At 46.8% G+C, this 20,389-nt stretch overlaps 1 protein-coding gene across 1 annotated transcript in view; it reads right to left on the reverse strand.

Moving 5' to 3' along the window:
* PREX1 (phosphatidylinositol-3,4,5-trisphosphate dependent Rac exchange factor 1) overlaps nt 1-20,389 on the reverse strand; it is an 824,667-nt gene that overhangs the window by 230,650 nt on the left and 573,628 nt on the right. The window contains exons 16-17 of the mRNA XM_085619426.1: nt 20,199-20,271; nt 986-1,128 (exon numbers count right to left, since the gene is read on the reverse strand). Of these exons, the coding sequence (XP_085475552.1) occupies nt 986-1,128; nt 20,199-20,271 (216 nt within the window). The remainder of the gene's footprint in view (nt 1-985; nt 1,129-20,198; nt 20,272-20,389) is intronic.

A 20,389-nucleotide genomic window follows, 5' to 3' on the forward strand; every position in this document is an offset into this window, starting at 1 on the left:
GGCACCGAAGGGATAACAACAACGAAGGAATGCAATGGAGCAGGTGTCGCAGAAGCAACAAGGCCAAAGGAGGGCCAAGGACAGGTGGAGAGGCCAAGAAGAGACATTGTGAGACCGAAGAGACTAATAGAGGAAATGTGAAATGCCGCTCTAGGCAGCATCTCGCGCGTCACATCAGTCGACAGTTCACATCCTGCAACTGACTACAAAAGAGACTGTCCCATTTTACTACCAACGAATGCTACTGTCGTAATGCCGTTGTGACAAAGGGGGGAGATGTAGTGTCCTGAGAAATGAGGCACTAGGACCCCGAGGAGGGCAGAGGGCAGGAGAGGTCACCGGACACCAGTTCCGGTCAAGGGGTGAGGGGCAACACACACAGGAAGCGGGGGACGAGGCAGGACGTGCAGCATGCTGGCTGCAGATACATATGCATGTAATAAAGAATAGAAACTGACCTGGCTGCGTGGTGGTGATTGCTGAGACGCGACGCGACAGACACAAAAGGGTATAAAGGCCACATCAAGATGCACTGGGGAAGTGGGACAGCAGGCCAGGGTCTGAAATCCACCCTGCATCCACTGGGCACACACTTTAGCATGGACTGTCCCAGGCCAAATCCTTTACACAGTATGGTAAATGGGCGCATTATCCCACTGAGGGACATGAATGAGCTGTACTTCCTGTGGGCGGGCTCCAGGTTTTGGTGATACTTGGTAAAAGATTAAAATTACGCGCCTGCGCATATTTACAGCCACTATATTTATTTTGATTCAAGTTTTACCCCCCCCCCCCCCAAATGGAGCACAGCGAAGAGGGTACTATTTAGCTGTTTCACGACCCCTAAAACGGAAGTATGAAAAATGAGATCATGTGCATAGAGCAGCGGAGCAACGGTTCTAGATAAAGGAACGTCCCACTCTGATGACCTCATCGCTCCGACTACACAATGCCATTGTTTAAAGAGACAGCGCCCACTTCCTACCAGCAGAGTCTTGGCCAAGACGTTTTCAATGAGCTTGAAGTCGTTGCGCAGCTGTTTATTCTTGGAACTGGTCCCTTCCATCTCCTCATCGGCGTAGAAGCGGAAGAACTGAGACTCGTCTTTGAACTCGCTCTTCTCCAGCACTGGGAACCGCAGAAGGAGAACGGACAAAAAGGTATTAATTGGAGTGGACAAGAGTCTTCCTGTTCACAAAAGGACATAAGAGCAAAGCTGGGTCTTTACAACAGTCTGCTTGGAGTATTTTTAGCCACAAAACCTGGAATAGAACACTTGTTAAGGGTTTGGAAACAGAAGCAACTTTTTTTTTTGTTAAAAAGGAAAATCTTACACCAACTGAAACAAACAAAAGGCTCACACTTAAAAATATTGGTCCTTATGTACTAAATTATTTCCTCACGTAAAGAGGTATACGTCAGGCCCATAGCTCCTAAGCTAAATATGAAAACATCACACCATTGAGTATCACAATACACTTGCGACTTCTGGCTTCACGTCAATACAGAAAGTGTGTGTTGAAATTCTTTTCGAGGATATATTTCAAAGCCCTGAGGCTACACACTTGGAAACATCCACCGCACTTTGAGCACCGAGTATCATACCTGCCAATTTACAAACTGATGCCACCGTTGAGGAGGGGGCGGGGCCTCGGAGGCCCAAGAGCTACTTAGGAGGCACTCTGCCCCTCACCAAGCCCACCCGTCCCAAAAAGCAACCGGCATTTACAATGAAATGTTGAGCTATTGGCATTGAAAATGGCAATACCTTTTATAATATTAAAAGGCATTGTAATTTACAATACCAATAGTTCAAACTTTTGCAAAAGCGATACCTATTGTATTGCAGAGCGCGGTGTCCCTGAGGTGGGCGCCGCACTCACTATTAAAGATTTCAAATTAAAAGTTTCAATTAAATATACAACAAAATAAGGAAATTGTGGCACAAAACAACCACAAATAAGACAAAACTATTACACAACTGTGTACAGGAGGAGGGGCAAGCCCACTGCTATAGGTCTTATCGTATGGAGCCTATGTTGACACAGGCTGCCCTTAATTGATGTGGCCCAAATATGCTGAACTGGTCTAGGGTTGCCTGTGTTCCCTTCTGGAGTAAATCTGGCTGGCAGTTCAGGCTGGAGTGTTACTACGAAGGTAAGAAAAACAATGATTTATACATCACTGGTCGCTTTCCAAAGTGGCACACATGGGCATCATTTAGGGGTCGCCGCTGCGACCCCATGCTTGCCACATGCGACCCCTGGCACTGCCTTTGTGACCCGTGGCCTCAGAGGTGGCAAAATCAGTGCCTGGAACACAGGGGCAACTCGTCCAAATGGACACCAGTTGGGGCACTACTTTCCTTGTTTTCTGTCCCTTTTTTTATTACCCTAAAAGTGAATAATGTTACCCTAATAGTGAATAATGTTATTCACTATTAGTGTAATTAAAAAAATGGACTACAATTAGGTGGAATATGACCCCATCTGATTTTAAATGTATGCTTTATGTGTGCTTGCAGGTGAGAGTGTGTTTATGTGAGAGAGACTGTGAATGTGTGTGTGTATGCGTAAGCATAGGTTTGTGAGTCAAAGTAATGGTAAATTGCCATGTGAAGTCACTTCCACTACCCCTGGCATTTTGGTGGATTGACGCCCATGGTGGCACAGTGGATGAAAACCATAGGACTGCAAAGTGGACCTCGTCGACACTGGCTCAGATTAATTCAAGTATTTTTTCTATAATTTTGTTGCAGCCGCCGCCCTTACTGTGATGAGTGCACCCAGATGTGGGTTTGTGGTCAGTGGACTTGAGCTGCACCTCCCTGGTGTGGCCCAGTAAGCCTAAACTGGTCTGAAGTTGCTTGCGTTCCTGATTGGATGGAATCTGCGTGCCACTTCAGGCTGAACTGTAACGATGGGGGCAGGCTCAAGGCTCATTTGCATATGAATCGTTGCGGTCTTGAGCGATCCGCAGTGGGTGAAAAATGATGGACTGGAATACAGGCCAGACCGAACGCCAGATGCTGAGATTAATTTAAGAATCCTTTCACTTTGTCTCATGCTAACTAACATTTGTGTTACGAACAACTGCATATTTTGTCAATTAGCACTTTATAGCGGCAACTGCATGTTTTGTTAATTAGCACTTTTTAGAACGCAACTGTATGTTTAGGTAAGCTGCATTTTAAAGCGCCCAACTGCATGTTTTGTTAGAATTTTATAGCGCTATGGGTGTTTTGTTATTTAGCATTTCATAGCGCAACTGCAGGTTTTATTAACTAGCATTTGTATAGCACCACAGTATGACCTCAAAGCACTTTGAATGTTCCAAGTGAAATTGTATGTTTGGTGAGAAGAGTGATGTTGTAGTATTACCTACTTGGGAAGGGTTGTGTTAAGTCACCAAGGTCTACACATGCCGTGATATAGTGCCAAACTTCAATGCTGCTGGAATGTATGCAAATGTTTATAGAGATATGGGTAGCACTTATCCTACGACCTACGTACATGTTCGAAGAATAGAAGCAGAGAGGGTGTGCTATCCCCTCCTTGTTATGGAGGTGGTGAGGCTCGATGAGGTAACTGGAGAAGTTAGTCATGGAAGTCCCAAGACAACTTAGAAAAGTTTTATTGGCTCCATCCAAAAGAGACGAGGGTGCAAGTCCAGAGATACCGAAGTAGATGTGGTTTGCAAGTTTATGCCCTGAAGCGGGGATTGGTAAACTCAAGAGAGAAGGCTAGGTTGGGGAATAACCCAGTGGAAGGTATGTAGCAGGAGCATGGAGTGAAGGGCCATGCAGGACAAGGATCAAGTAAAGGGTAGGTGGAGAACAGGACAAGGACTATGATCATAGGTCCTTTCCATTCCCTGTAAGTCCCAAACAAGGAAGAGGTGATAGGATGACCCCTTTCACCTCTTCTGCCTTCTCTTGGACACCTGGCTGGAAGCCCAGGGAAGAGGAGTTGGACAGGTGCATAATTTGAACATGCTAAACAAAATAGTTTCTATCTCAAAGGGATCAAAAGTTACTAAAAATACAGCAACACACATGTTGTAGCACAGTGGCTGGTCATTTCCAAAGATTAACTGTTCACCTTTCAGTTTCTGTTCTGATTGCTGCATTTAAACTGACATTATTGAGGTAAAACCTTTGCCCAGACAGTGTTAACATGCATAAAAATGACAGAATAGAGAGGTAATACAGCCACAAAGTGAACCACGGGGTACCACATATTTGTCTTGCTGAATAATTTTGTCAACCTTGCCACATAAATGGGTCCTTCCCCAACACAATCCCTGTGGCTCTGAACAAGCATCAAAGATGTGTACATGTTAGGTGGTGTACAAATGTAAAATAAACTCAGAAAGCAGTTTGTTATAAAAGGGAAAGACCAACCATTCCCATGTATTCTGCGACTGAGCAGCCCAGCGTTGTATAAACATTAAGTATGGAATAATTGCTACCCACCAAGTGGGTACACAACATATGGTCAAAATAACGCTTCAGCGAAAGCAGTGCTCAATTTGTAAAAAATTAAGTGCCAGGGCCCTTCTCGGAAGGCCACTGCAGCCTGCACTATGCATTGCCCCCGCCAGCGCTGCCAATGACAGAACCAACATAACACCTAATCATCACACTCCTATAAGTGTGACAATTCAGACTATTTCAGGCCACACAAAGCTATAATAATGGCGTGAGAGGCGGGGATTATTAATTTTCAATGACATTTGACTTAATAAACATGGTTGTTGTTCGCATCTCAGACAGCGCCACCATGTGGTGGACAGTCACTAGAGCTGGTGTTGACAATTAAGTGCCTGTGCCAAGCACCGGAAACCACCAGCTCAAATTAAGCACTGATCAAAAGCCTTACTCTACTTTGCTAATATTAAAAAAACACAAAGAGCTTACTTTTGCGATGAGTGGGCAACAAAACTGCATTTAATGCTCCATTAGCAAGGAAAGAACTTTAAGCTACCTCGTGATATCCGCCTTGCTATGTACGTATGTGCGCTTATTAGAGTTTCCAAAAATATCTTCAAACAAAAACTTCCCAGCAGCTATTCAATGCCTTGCTTGTCAAGTCTAATAACTGCCATTCATACCAGCAGGTTAACTCTGTTGGCACTGGAATACCTTGCGCAACCGCCAAGTTTTGTCAACTAGTATACGGGCAGCGGGGGCTGGGCCGGAGAGGTGGGATAGGAAGGTGGAGATGGGACGGGACCACCGGAAAGGGCTTTTGGGCTGGTGGCCATTAGTCAAGGTAATGGAAGCAGATTGGGATGAAGGATTGTTGATGTGGTGAATATACAGGTGTGGGATAATGGATAACATTTCATTTATGTGCCTCATAGTAACAGTGTTACTTTTTGAATGTTGTAATAAAACCTTATAAACAGATTTTTTTTTTTAAACAAGTTTTGTCGACTAGCAGGTGGACGCGCCAGAGATGCACAATGTACATTTATGGCATGGCTTATGCTTCAAGTTATCAATTATTTTCGGATAACACTAATGAAGATTCAAAGACAAAAAATGACACACAAAGATAACGTCACCTAGTTGTCGTAAAAATTCGTACAAGAGATAGGCATCAACAGGAATAATTAGATTATCAATTCTTATAAAATATATAGACATTTCAGTTGAATGGAAAATAAATGATTAATACACTGAGCTACTGAAAAGCGGAGTAGTAACCCACATTAGGCTTCCTAGCTGTGACACTCACTAGCCGATCAGTGCTTGTACAAGGGAAAGGTAACCAAATCTATACCACTGCAGAAGGGAAAAGGCCAGTCTTTGCCACAGTACTAGGGAAAAGCAGCCCCCCATTTCCTATGTGGAAGTAGTGTATGCCAGGAGTGGCAGCATGTGCCAAGTTACTGTGGCGCATTGATCAGGCCATTGCGTATAAGTGGAAAGTTAACACAACCCCATGTGCCAGGAGGGGCCGTTGGGAGAGGCACCCTGATGCCAGTGTGACCAAACATTTAGGTTAGTTGCAGCAACTACGTATGCTTATCAGGGCCCAACTCTGATTTGTTTTAGTAGACATAAATTTTACTTTACGGTCACTGAATCCCAGGGGGAGTGACATTGTGCATGCTATGCTCCCCCGATGACATGATAGGTTTGATCCCTTGTCCCACCATTAGATCTGCAACAACCTCTTTGCTCTTGGGGTGCAAAGAAGCAAGGAGCAACCTTCATGACTCTTGAACCCAAGAACAACAGAAACAAAGCTAAGGGAACAGAAGGGCAAGCTGCTATCCCAAATGAGCATCCATGACTAAGCAGCACACAAAAAATGCTGGTACGGTTGTATTCCTGATTCACAGAACGGGAAATGCGCGGCTTTTACTCTGCCAAATGGGATTACACAGTACAATAAATCCTGTCTGGATGGAGGAACTTCCACGTTCACACTTCCAGAGTTATGCTAGAGCATGTGGACTCCACTCTGGATCCACTTGGAAAAGTCAAAGAACACCCATAAACCTGTAAATTACAGTGGATTCACCAATGCTATGTAGGTGATTTCACTCTCAGGAAATAAACATTAAATTGACAGGGTCTATTGGGATGGAAGTCCTTTGCATGGTGAGAGATGTGTACCCCTGCCCTGAGTACCCGACTGTATTATTGTCTGGATCCCTTATGCTGATTTATTGTCATAAGCCGAACATGGATCATGCATGTGCACCATGACCTAGGTCTGTCTTATGGATTGAGGTCTTGTTGGACCTGGAGGGCACCCAAAGCGCTACCCTCATAGTGGTGGAAGGCTATCGCCTCCACCAGGAGTTAGACAGCACAAGCGCGGCGGTGGCAGCATACAGTGTAGTAATCAGTAGTAGTGAACAGGTCCTTTTTAGGTCTCGCCTGAGACAGCGCTTTAGCGCTGCTCTGGCGAGACTTATAGTAAGCACTTTTGGAAGTGCAAACGAGTGCTTTCAGGCCGCCAACTACTGTACATGTGTGCCGGGCGCGCGCACCATTTGGCAGCCTGGAAGCACTCGTCTTTCACTTTCGCCTGTCACACAGCCGATCACTTACATTTCGAGGGCGCTTTGATGTTTTCAGTGAGCCGCGCGGCCACTGAGGACATCAAAGCGCCCGTGAACACCATTTGCCACCCCCACCTCTTCAGCCAACTTACTCGCCATGTCTGCTCTGGATTCTTGTGCCTCTTTTTGTAACTCAGGAGCAGTAACATTGTCGTGGTGTCACTAGGGCTTCAAGTGGATGCTTTTTCAATATTATATACAAGCCACAGTTACTGCTAATTTATCTTATGCAACTAACAACGATTGACAAAGCCAATAGTCCTAACTTGTTGTAGGTATCATGTTACTTGTTGTGTGTAGCTGTAAACACGTAGCTACAGCCGCCCACCTAGTGCTTAATTTGTAACAAATAAGTGCTGGTGTTTTAATGAGGCAGAAGCTTTACACTTTATACTTTTTTTTTATTTTGCGTAACACAGAGGACATCAACTGAAATTTAATAGTGGCTTGGCTACAGCCACTTTCCCAGTGCTTAATTTGTAACAGAAGAGGTGCCGGGGCTCTGATTAGGTGGCAACTTTACACAGCATGTTGTTTTGTTTAGCCTGCCTAACACAGAGCACACAAACCGGAAAAATGGGGAGGGGATGTTCTTTAAAGGCCACTACTGCTAACTTACGAGTTTTGAAACCAGGTTTTAATGTCTGAATATGCTTAATAGCCTGTGATTGTGGACAAATTAGTTGATATTTCTATAGACACAAACATAAATATGACCTAAAGTGGAGCTACGTTATTATTTTATTTGTGTGTAGCTGCAAACACGTAGCTACAGCCACCCTCCTAGTGCTTAATTTGTAACAAAGGAAGTGCCGGTGTTTTGATGAGGCAGCAGCTTTACACTGTATATGTCTTTATTTAGTTTGCGTAACACAGAGCATATAAACTAAAATTCAATAGTGTCTTGGCTACAGCCACTTTCCTAGTGCTTAATTTGTAACCAAAGAGGTGCCGGGGCTTTTATCATGTTGAAGCTTTACAGAGCATGTTTGAATGGTTAGCCTGCCTAACACAGAGCACAGAAACCCTACAAATGGGGAGGACATGTTGTTTAAAGGCCAAAACTGCTACATGCCACACACTGATGCACGCCACACACTGCTGCACGCCACACACTGTTGCATGCCGCTGCACGCCACACACTGCTGCACGCCACACACTGCTGCACGCGTAACACTGCTGCACGCCACACACTGCTGCACGCCACACACTGCTACACGCCACACACTGCTGCACGCCACACACTGCTGCACGCCACACACTACTGCACGCCACACACTACTGCACGCCACACACTGCTGCACGCCACACACTGCTGCACGCCACACACTGCTGCACGCCACACACTGCTGCACGCCACACACTGCTGCACGCCACACACTGCTGCACGCCACACACTGCTGCACGCCACACACTGCTGCACGCCACACACTGCTGCACGCCACACACTGCTGCATGCCGCCACACACTGCTGCACGCCGCACACTGCTGCACACCGCACACTGCTGCAACCGTGACACTGCTACATGCCACACACTGCTGCACGCCACACACTGCTGCACGCCACACACTGCTGCACGCCACACACTGCTGCACGCCACACACTGCTGCACGCCACACACTGCTGCACGCCACACACTGCTGCACGCCACACACTGCTGCACGCCACACACTGCTGCACGCCACACACTGCTGCACGCCACACACTGCTGCATGCCTCCACACACTGCTGCACGCCACACACTGCTGCACACCGCACACTGCTGCAACCGTGACACTGCTACATGCCACACACTGATGCACGCCACACACTGCTGCACGCCATACTTTTTTTTTATTGTGCGTAACACAGAGGACATAAACTGTAATTTAATAGTGGCTTGGCTACAGCCACTTTCCCAGTGCTTAATTTGTAACAGAGGAGGTGCCGGGGCTCTGATTAGGTGGCAACTTTACACAGCATGTTGTTTTGTTTAGCCTGCCTTACACAGAGCACACAAACCGGAAAAATGGGGAGGGGATGTTCTTTAAAGTCCACTACTGCTAACCTACGAGTTTTGAAACCAGGTTTTAATGTCTGAATATGCTTAATAGCCTGTGATTGTGGACAAATTAGTTGATATTTCTATAGACACAAACATAAATATGACCTAAAGTGGAGCTACGTTATTATTTTTATTTGTGTGTAGCTGCAAACACGTAGCTACAGCCACCCTCCTAGTGCTTAATTTGTAACAAAGGAAGTGCCGGTGTTTTGATGAGGCAGCAGCTTTACACTGTATATGTCTTTATTTAGTTTGCGTAACACAGAGCATATAAACTAAAATTCAATAGTGTCTTGGCTACAGCCACTTTCCTAGTGCTTAATTTGTAACCAAAGAGGTGCCGGGGCTTTTATCATGTTGAAGCTTTACAGAGCATGTTTGAATGGTTAGCCTGCCTAACACAGAGCACAGAAACCCTACAAATGGGGAGGACATGTTGTTTAAAGGCCAAAACTGCTACATGCCACACACTGATGCACGCCACACACTGCTGCATGCCGCTGCACACCACACACTGCTGCACGCCACACACTGATGCACGCGTAACACTGCTACACGCCACACACTGCTGCACGCCACACACTGCTGCACGCCACACACTGCTGCACGCCACACACTGCTGCATGCCACACACTGCTGCATGCCACACACTGCTGCATGCCACACACTGCTGCATGCCGCCACACACTGCTGCATGCCGCCACACACTGCTGCATGCCGCCACACACTGCTGCATGCCGCCACACACTGCTGCATGCCGCCACACACTGCTGCATGCCACACACTGCTGCTGCACGCCACACACTGCTGCTGCACGCCACACACTGCTGCTGCACGCCACACACTGCTGCACGCCACACACTGCTGCACGCCACACACTGCTGCACGCCACACACTGCTGCACGCCACACACTGCTGCACGCCACACACTGCTGCACGCCGCACACTGCTGCACGCCGCACACTGCTGCAACCGTGACACTGCTACATGCCACACACTGATGCACGCCACACACTGCTGCATGCCACACACTGCTGCACGCCACACACTGCTGCATGCCGCTGCACGCCACACTGCTGCACGCCACACACTGCTGCACGCCACACACTGCTGCACGCCACACACTGCTGCACGCCACACACTGCTGCACGCCACACACTGCTGCACGCCACACACTGATGCACGCCACACACTGCTGCACGCCACACACTGCTGCACGCCACACACTGCTGCACGCCGCACACTGCTGCACGCCGCACACTGCTGCATGCCGCACACTGCTGCACGCCGCACACTGCTACACGAAACACTGCTGCAGGCCACACACTGCAGCACGCCACACTGCTGCACGCCACACACTGCTGCATGCCGCTGCACGTCTCACACTGCTGCACGTCTCACACTGCTGCACGCCGCACACTGCTGCACGCCGCACACTACTGCACGCCGCACACTGCTGCACGCCGCACACTGCAGCACGCCACACACTGCAGCACGCCACACACTGCAGCACGCCACACACTGCTGCATGACGCTGCACGCCACACACTGCTGCCCGCCACACACTGCTGCCCGCCGCACACTGCTGCCCGCCGCACACTGCTGCCCACCGCACACTGCTGCCCGCCGCACACTGCTGCCCGCCGCACACTGCTGCCCGCCGCACACTGCCCACATCTGCTGCACGCCGCACAATGCTGCACGCCGCACACTGCTGCACTCCCCACACTGCTTTTATGCGAGTTTATGCTACTGACATTGTAAATGACAATGCCTTTTGTTTGTTTTAAGACCAAAACATAAATAAAAGGAATTGTAATTTTACAATGCCAATAGCTCAAACTCTTATAATTGCGAGACCTATTGCATTGCAAATGCTTGTTACCCTATGTCACTGGAGCGAGGCCTACCGGCTTACTCACCTTTTTTAAAAGTTCCACTGCTTTGTGTTTAACTCACCCTTGGCCTGCATCAAGTTGATGTGCAAGTGCATGCATGATAACATGTGTTGAGGGCATGCATTCTCGGAAGGGGAAGTGTGGTAAAGTGTGCATATGGTAAATGTGTGTGCACTGGTAGTGTGTGTTTGAAGTGACATACCTTGGTACAGTACAGAGGGACTGTGGTCCTGAACAGTGTGCGCAGACAGAGTTTGTGTGTTGCATGTGAATATGCTGGTGGTAGCATAATGCATTAGGGTAGCAGTGCTGGAGAGTGACTGTACTATGAATGTACATTTTGGGAAGACCAGGCCTGCCTGGTGAAAATGAGTAGTAGAGGACTCCTGCACACAGATTTGTGTATTGCTGCATTCCTTTGAGGTGGGTGGGGCAAGCACTGGACAAGGGGGATCCAGACTTTCCTGTGCATTTCAAAGGGGCCTGGACATATCTCAGGAAGGGGGCGATAGGGCTGATAACAGAATCATAAAGGGTAGGGCTGAGGGCCCAGGATTAACCTTTGATGCATATATCACTGTGCCCGACACCCAGGTGTGAACTCTGGTCACTCCAATGAATTTGCTGTGGGTTAATCAGCTTCGGAGTCCTGCCTGCTTTGAAAGACATCCTTCAGGAGGAAGAAGAAAGGGGAGAGAGTCCATTTCAGAGAAGCAGAACACCAACATCAAACGTCCACACCCGAAATCACATCTTGGGTCTGGAAAAGAACTATAAGTAGGGGAGTATGAGACTCTGTACTTTGTCATCTGCGGAGCAACCAACCGGGCTGCAAGACTTTTACCTATGACCAGGACTGGGGACACAGCCTGCTAGTCTCCCTGCTGGGTGAGGGGACCAGCCCCTGGAGTCTGAAGCACCAGTACATGCCTGCTTGCTAAGACCGGTGTGCCAGTGAGGTAGAGGATCATGTTGGAGAAAGCGAGATCCAGAGGGGAGCCCAGACGTGTTGGGCTTCTGAGTGAGGTGTGAGGAGCAGTGCCATGTCAATCGGGCCATTGCCCGTGTGCTGCGTTGTGAAGTTTGGTGAACCTGTATGCCAGGAGCGGCCGCCATGCATCAGGAGCAGTGCCGGACCGATCTGGCCATCACCTGTGTACAGCCTTGTGGAAGTTGGTAAGTGTATGCCAGGAGGGGCAGCATATGCCAAGTTACTGTGGCACATTGATCAGGCCGTTGCCTATAAGTGGAAAGTTGCAACAACCCCATAAGCCAGGAGGGGCCGTTGGGAGAGGCACCCTGATGCCAGTGTGACCAGACATTTAGGTCAGTTGGAGCGACTACGTATGCAATGAAGGGCTGCTCAGAGCACTGAGACCGGAGGTCTGGGTCATTAGCTGTGATCCGAAAGTACTGCTACGACCAAGACGCAGGGCGTTTTGTGTCAGAGAAGGCCTGAGGAAAGAGAAGACAGAGCTGCGTTGGAGTAAGCAGTTTGCTCCCAATTCTGAGTAAGGAAGAGAAAGGACTTACCACGTGTGGCTGGAGCCGGAGCAACTCCAATCGTCAGAACAGTGGTGGGCGCGGCTCAGGCGAGAGAGGTCGCACCCGTCAGGAGCTGCGCGTGTGAGCGAGTGCAGCCTGACTTTGCCAATCCGAGCCAGGACCACACTGCACCTCTGCCAGGTTTCGCACAACCGGAGAATGTAAGCGGAGAAGTGGGCCTACTGGGCCCAAGGGGATATGCCGCCTTTAGTTTGTGCAACCCTATTTGACTCCAAGTGACTACATCTTGGTTTTGTTGATCAATAGACTATAACCAATGCAGCAGGGCCCCCCTCCGATACGCAGAATATTTTAAACCAGTAATGACAGATAGCAAGGCAATGGCAGAGGAAATCCGGAAGAAGTTGGAAAACTACAAAACAGCCTCCTTCGATGCACAATTTCCTAATGAGAGCCAGACCAGAAATTGCTATCTGAACTACCTTGGTTTTCATCATTGTGAGTGCTCCCTGAAGGAGAAAGTTGTCGACCCGTACCCTTACCAGTGGTACTATTGTGTGTACCGAACCCTTTGCCCCATCTCCTGGGTTAATAAGTGGGATGAGGAGATTGCGGCTTTCATGAAAGATCTGAATGGAGAGTACTCACTTCCTGAAAACGAACTTGTAGCCCACACTGGGGCCATAAAATGGAGTGAATATATAATTTGTGCTGTTTGCTTCTTCGTCATTCCTGGGCCCTCATTCCAGATGGTGTTTACGGAAGTGTTTTGAGTGGGTCTTGACTGCTTGTGCCACACCACTAACAGAATCAGAAGGAGATGCTTGACCCAGCTGAGCGGGATCTATAGTAGGGTGTGCCCCGGGGGATCAGAAGAAACAGGCCTTATTCACCTCGGTTGGACCCAGTAACTCCTGCTTGCCCCGTGGCCTTCTGAAACGGGTTCTGACAAGTACATTTCCCCACTGGGAAAAATATGTTCCCCATGGATAAACAACATACAAATGAAATGTACAAATTAACATGTGTGTGGCTTTTGCACATCCCAAATTCTATACGCCGCTATAATTCTGCATAATGAAACACTCGCTAAAATGTGTTACTGAGAAACCTTTAAGACTATATTTTCAATTTATCAATTCTAAAAAAAAGTCAGAAAATATCTCGAAATATCAATATATATTTCATTGGGCTCTTTGTCAATCAGGTGCGTAGGTAACTACACTCGCTGGTTAGCAAGGAGAGATTTCGTACTTTGAGCAGATATACCAAGTTAACTGAGGATTTTGACTAACGGTGGGTGCAATTGGAGTAATTCTCTCTAGCGCAATTACTGCAGAATTACTCGCCATTATGCACAATTAAGTGAGAGGCGTAATCCAGCATTTAGCTCTATTTTCTTAGTACAAAGTGAACCCTTCCTTCCCAAATGGCCACAGGATGCCTTTTGCTCTAAGAAAATAGCACTTAATGCTGCAGGACATGAACAGCAGTTGCCGGCAGCTGCTCGCTCTCTTAGTTTGATGTGCCTGTGCCCCAGCGGTAGGATTTTAGCCCCAAATTACTCTTAATTTCTCAAACTGGCATAACTGCGTAACTTTGGTAATTCCGCCGCACAAGAGTAATGCGTAATCACTGAAATTACTCCGATTATGCCAGCATAATTAAAAATTCTCCCAGGCCTACTTTTGACTGTCACTTATCTATTACACCTCAGTTTCTCTCATTGATTATCAAGAGATGCTATTTTGAACTGCCTAAGTGTAATATAAAGTATCCTTTATAGACCAGCACCCAGCCAGAGATGCCGCAGCAGGGCAGGACAGAGCATGCACAAAGGGAATGAAAACAGCCAATTACTACACTTCCTCTGAGGACGTTGAGTCAAAACTAACTGCAGCACACCCCACTAGGCACGAGACGACAGGGATTTTGATTACGCTTGAGTCCTTTTCTAGATATCCATATGGTGAATCCTTCGATATAATTACAAAATATACATATGCTAATAGTAAGACAGAGAACTCCTGGCGGTGCCGAAACTTACAATCTAAAGGAACTGACAAAAAAGCTATAATAATTTAGATGTTTTTGTGCAACTTCGTTAGGGTGACCAGGCGTCCCCGTTTTGCCAGAACGGTACCTGTTTTTAACCAGCTGTCCCAGCAAATTTCAAGAAATTTAGCTCATGTCCCGGTTTTTAGAGAGGGTCGACTGAAAACGGTGGGAGGTGTTTTTTATTTTACAAAGCAGGGAAAGTTAGCAGTTTTTTCAAGAAAGCAATTTAATTAACAGGTAAGCTACTGGGTTTAAAAATTACATTTTATGTATGTTTTTACTGCCTGTTCTGTAATTCTCTGCTGAGGAGCGCTCTCATCGCTTTAAGTAAACTTGTAGTCCTTCTTCTATTTTTGTGAAATGTTCCGGTTTTTGGCTTTAAAATTCTGGTCACCCTAAACTTCATGCACAAATGCGGAGACAAAATCAGTGCTTAACGTGAGCAGGTGGAGCCCACTGGCTCTCATTTTTGGGGGGCGGCACCCAGTACTTAAATGTAAAAATAGAAGTGCAGGTATCTGCTTGTTTCAGAGAAGTGCTGGTACTCTCCAATTAAAAATATCATGTCACTCTTGAGAAGTGCAGGTACTCTCCCTCTCAAAATAAACAAGCATTTACAATGCAATGATCTCGGCAATATTCTAGGTAGAGCTATTGGTATTGCTCATTGTTTTTTTTTCATTTTTGTATCCCTAAATAAATGGCATTGTCATTTCTATTGGCATTATTTTTTTTTTTGCATATGTGATACCTATTGCATTAGCAGAGAGAGAGTGAGGTAGTGAGATAGAGAGAGAGAGTGAGGTATTGAAATAGAGTGAGGTAGTGAGAGAGAGTGAGGTAGATAGAGAGTGAGGTAGTGAAAGAGTGAGTTAGTGAGTGAGGTATTTTCTGACGTAGTGAGATAGAAACAGTGAGTGATGTTGTGAGATAGAGGTGGCTGTCTGGCTACTTTCGAGATGAGCGCAACAACAGTTAATTAATATTTCAATATACATTAAAAAAAAAGACTATCACCTGCCGCCCAAGCCATTCTGATAGCTTTGGGGGCCTGAAATATTCAGAACTGCCACACTTGTAGGAGTGTGAGGGTTAGTAGTGTGTTGGTGGGGTCACTGGCAGGGGCAACGTGTGGTGCAAGCTGCAAGGGCCTCCTGACGAGAGCCTCTGCACTTTTTTGGCTACAAATTAAGTACTGCTGCTGTGCACACGTCTTAAATGGAGGGAGACATGCATGCAAGTTCCTTCCGGGAAAGGATATGTCCGTTTGTCACTTTCGTGAATCGTCCCAATTTAGCGAAGTTGAAAAGTTCTACATAGAGCTTATGTAGAACTTTACACCTTCCGTAAATTGGGACTTTTACGCTTTTCCGAGGTTTGTGTTAAAAATAGGACTTTTGCAACAATGTATGTAAATAAAAGAAACTCGCAGATTACAAGTCCGCATATATTTTCCATCTTGGCTGCGTCTGAAAAGTATCTTGTCACGTGGAGAGAAAGTTGCATGGGTGAAGGTCGGGAACCTTAAAGTCAGCGCATTGGGCAACTCAAAGGCTACGCAAGCCTCGCGCAGGCTCACGTCGCTTCCAAAGCAGGACTACGAGGGAGCCACAGTGCAGCACCTCGGGCTCTTCTGCTTCCTGACAGCGCCACATGCTTGTCTCAGGCGTCCACCACTGTGGGAAAAGGCACGCAAAGGCGCTGGTGATTTGTGCTAGCATTTCCGCTCCCTAATAGCACCGGGAGATTCTCTTTTGGGGGGCGGCGGGGGAACTGGCAGCCACTGACGCTTCTCATTTTTTATTTTGTGATTAAGCCTTACAATTTGGAAAATTGATGTCAAAATAAAATAAACAAGTGAAATCTCTAAGCAGCACTAACAAGTAATGGATGTCAATATAACACCGTATGTGTCAGCGGCTCCCTCGCCTCTGTGATAAAAATAACAGCCTTTATCACTTACTTTAAAATAACATAAAAATATATCAAATTGTGGACACAGTTCCAGGTAGGTGTTGCTGTGCAGTGTGGGCTCCTCGGCAGTGCTCGGTAGCCCTTTCACAACACCGCCGCCATAACAAGCGCTCGGCTGTTCCCCACTTAAGCCGCTACCTCACACATATATATGGGCGACGACAACTCTGGTCCGGAGAGGGGCTCGCTGGTCCAGGAAGAGCGTTCTAGATTCTAGTGAATGCTCCCCAATATATCCCACTGGACGCTTGCAGGAGAAATGTTCAAAATCATGCACAACCTCCGCCAAAAGGTACCGTCACGTAGGTGTATCTCACTAGACATGACAGAGCATCTTCTAGGTGTGGGTGCAAGAGCCGTAGATAGGAAGTTGTAAAGAAAACACACACCGCCGCCTTTCTCCGAGGCGAAGCAGAAATGCCTCGGAGAAACGCAGCGGCGGTTTCAGATTCGGGGGCGTGTTTCTTTTTCTCTCCTCTTGCCATTGGCTGGAGGAGAGAAAAACACGCCTAAAAAAGGGCGTGGGTAAAAAGTGGAAAGAAGAGCACGGAACACGCCCCCGAAACTGAAAAAGACAGAGCCTATTTGGAGGGACGGCTCTCTCCTCCAATGGCTGGCCTCCGTTTAGGAAGCCAGCCAATGGAGGAGAGGCAAAAAGAGAGGCGGGCTAAATAGCCACTCTAAGAAACATTAAATCTCCGGACTTCCGGTTCTGCCTTCGGCAGACCGGATGGTCCCTCGACCTAAAAAGTGCCAGTACGCAGTACCGGGCCCATTTAAAGCACTGGTGGCACCTATTTTTTCTCATCAGATATTGACAAGAGCAAGAGAGGGAAAGTACGCAAACGGGAAAGAAGGAGGAAGAGAAAGAGGGAAAAACTGTCACAAAGGAAGAAAGTGGGAACCTGCAAGAGTGAGGTAAAAGGGCAGAGTGTGTCTGGTAGGATTAAAGAGGCCTGAGGTGAATTCCACACTGCACAGCCTTGGTATTCTGGGCGTAGACATTAAATAGCACCGGCTTCGGGTTTCTGAGCAGAGCTTTGGGCACCGGCGCGAACTGCCGTAAAATTAAGCACTGCGCAAACACGACCCAGACTTCAGCAGCGACTCCGCCACAGAGACACGGACCTCTACTTAGACACATGCAGCGCTGAGGAATGAGGGCAGGAGGGTTAGGACAGACATTCTGACCGAAAAACACTAGTTTTAAAGCAGAAATGCCTGTTATTGAAACCTGTCCGTGCGCTAAGGCAAAATGTAACTGGTAAATTACAGCGCACTGCGTCACTTAAAAGCACGTGGTAAGTCCGGGAACCACAGCAGAAAACCACCATCTAAAATAAGAAGGAAAAATGAGAGGGTGGAACAAACAGACCGAAAGAAAACAACCAATGCCAAGAGGGTGAAATGAAGGCTGGTAAATTCTACACTATTATGGAAGGGTGTGGCAAGAAGGAAGGCTTCCCTGAGATGTGAGTTTTAGGCGCTGCCTTCAGCAGCATGGCTCAGTGAGTTGAATGCTCAGAACTGACCCATATCCTGATATGAAGGTTATGACTGAGATCAGCCTTCGAGCCTTCCCAGGTCGGCAAACGGAGCACTGAAATTAGGTGATATATAGCATATATTATTTACAGCGCCTGCAAGTGGCAGAAGTGTGTTTTGAAGCACGATGTTAAAAAAGGTATTATTGCAGATTGAGTTGGTAAAACTTAATTCATGTATTCGCCTTCCACATTTCCTGAATGGCAGCGCTTAGCAGCAGAAATAAGGTCCATTTAAAATGTTCACGTTTGAATTGGAGTTTCAGCTGCAAAACGACAGAAGATTAAAAGGTGGGAAAGGTGGCTGCCTGACTAGAAAGAAGCACCGATGGGGGCGGAAATGTGAAAATGTAGGATAACTTAATCTGTGCTGCTATTTTAAAACCAAATCTTCATACGATTTCCATCTAAGTGACTATCCTGTAACGTGCATTACAATACTTGGCGTTTTACAATAATCACACAGCAGAATAAACAGTCCAAGTCTGCTGTTGGTAAGGACTCCATATCCATTATTAGGGCATTGTCCGTTATCAGGGCTTTAAGTGGGATGAAATAACTGGGGGGAGGGGTCTCTCGAAGGGACATGTCCAATGTAATTAAGGGCGTGGCTTAAAACACGTAAGCGAAAAATCTGTGCTTAGCATAGTGTGCCGCCCGACTGGTATTTTGCTGCTTCTGTCATTGCATCCGGATATATAATACAAGTAACATTACACCAAGAACAAGCCAGGGCTATTGGCTTTGTCAATGGTTGGTAGTTGCATAAGCAACAACTGTGACTTCGTTGAATAAAATATGACAATCCTTCAGTTCTGAAATTATGAGACTGTGAAGCACTTTAACGAGTTATCCCTAAGGGAGTGAGGGCTGGCACTGCTGCAGAGTTAAGTTTTTTTTTTCCACCCAGAGTGTGATGGCAAAAATGAAGAGCCCAATAGGGACCCGTCTCTCACCTGCTTTTTAGAACTGTCGGTGCTCAGCACTGGCGGGACCTGGTCCACTTAAAGCCCTGTCCTTTATCATCGTTCTTGGCAATGCCACTAAAAGGGAGCATATAGGGGTGTGAGGCTAATACGTAGAATAGGCTTTGCAGTTAATGAAGCCTGGGGCAGGGTGTTCCAATGAGTTAGCATTCACTTGACCATTCACACATTTCAGGTGGGAATTATTAGCCTTGAAAGGTTTCCATAGTGGAGTTTTAGGCTGCTGTCTATAAGAAAAACCATCTGTGTGTTCACCATGATTTCCTTCATTTGTGATATATATAGTGTCATGGAAGGGAGCTGGTATCCTGACCTACTGACTGGGGTGTCTAAGATTTGACAGGACCAACTGGGTAGGTTCTACCCTACTAAAGGCCCGAACATTACTGGGACACAAAATTAGAGTGCAAATTAAGTGCATTGCTCACTTGCTATAGGCCAGGGTGTGCAAATTAGAAAGTGCTCAATTTACACGGGATTAAAGTTTGCATATCCAGAAATGGGCAATCACGTGCCATCTCCCCATGATTCCACCCATTCCCGGGTGCATAAAATTATATTTTGCGCAATGTGTCCAAACAATTTGAAGGCTCTTTTTCCTGTTCCTAAATGAAGAGTAACCGACCATGATAAACTGGGGTCCTTGTCCTAAAAAGAAATGACCAGGCCCACCAGGATCTGGATTTAGAGTCTGGCGGAGGGATATTCCACCACAAACGTGTATCCAGTCCATCATACTACAAGTGCCTTAGGACAAAATGCTTTTCTAATAAGGTGGATGGGATATCCATCATGTTTGTGACCAAGTAACCCGTCTGCCAACCCCCAAACCAGGCCCTGAATTTGCATCTTAGGGATGTACGACAAACACATGCCTTCACCACACAAGCTTTACAATGCAATGCCTTTACCATGCATTAGCTTTACCACGCAAGTCTTTACCACGCATATGCCTTTACCATGCATGCCTTAAAGTCCGTTTCCCGATTCTTAGTATACATTTCTGGGCAATAACTGGGACATTATGTGCATGTTCCACTTATGTACTTTGTATGTAACAGAGTTATTGCACATAGCCCATTACAATAAAATATAAGGATGAATTACCATGGTGCATGAAACCGTTATTGCAGAGTCCAACGCCCAACGCGACAGCTTCCTCTCGGGTCTGGCAATCTCCCTGGTAACGAGAAGACACCGTCATAGCTTAACCTCAATATGAAAACAATAGCGGCAAATGCACGTTGAAAGACCACTCTTAGCACAGTCATTCAATGCTATATATAGGCCCTCGCTGC

Source organism: Triturus cristatus, chromosome 7, assembly GCF_964204655.1.
Source record: "Triturus cristatus chromosome 7, aTriCri1.1, whole genome shotgun sequence".
NCBI classification, from domain to species: domain Eukaryota; kingdom Metazoa; phylum Chordata; class Amphibia; order Caudata; family Salamandridae; genus Triturus; species Triturus cristatus.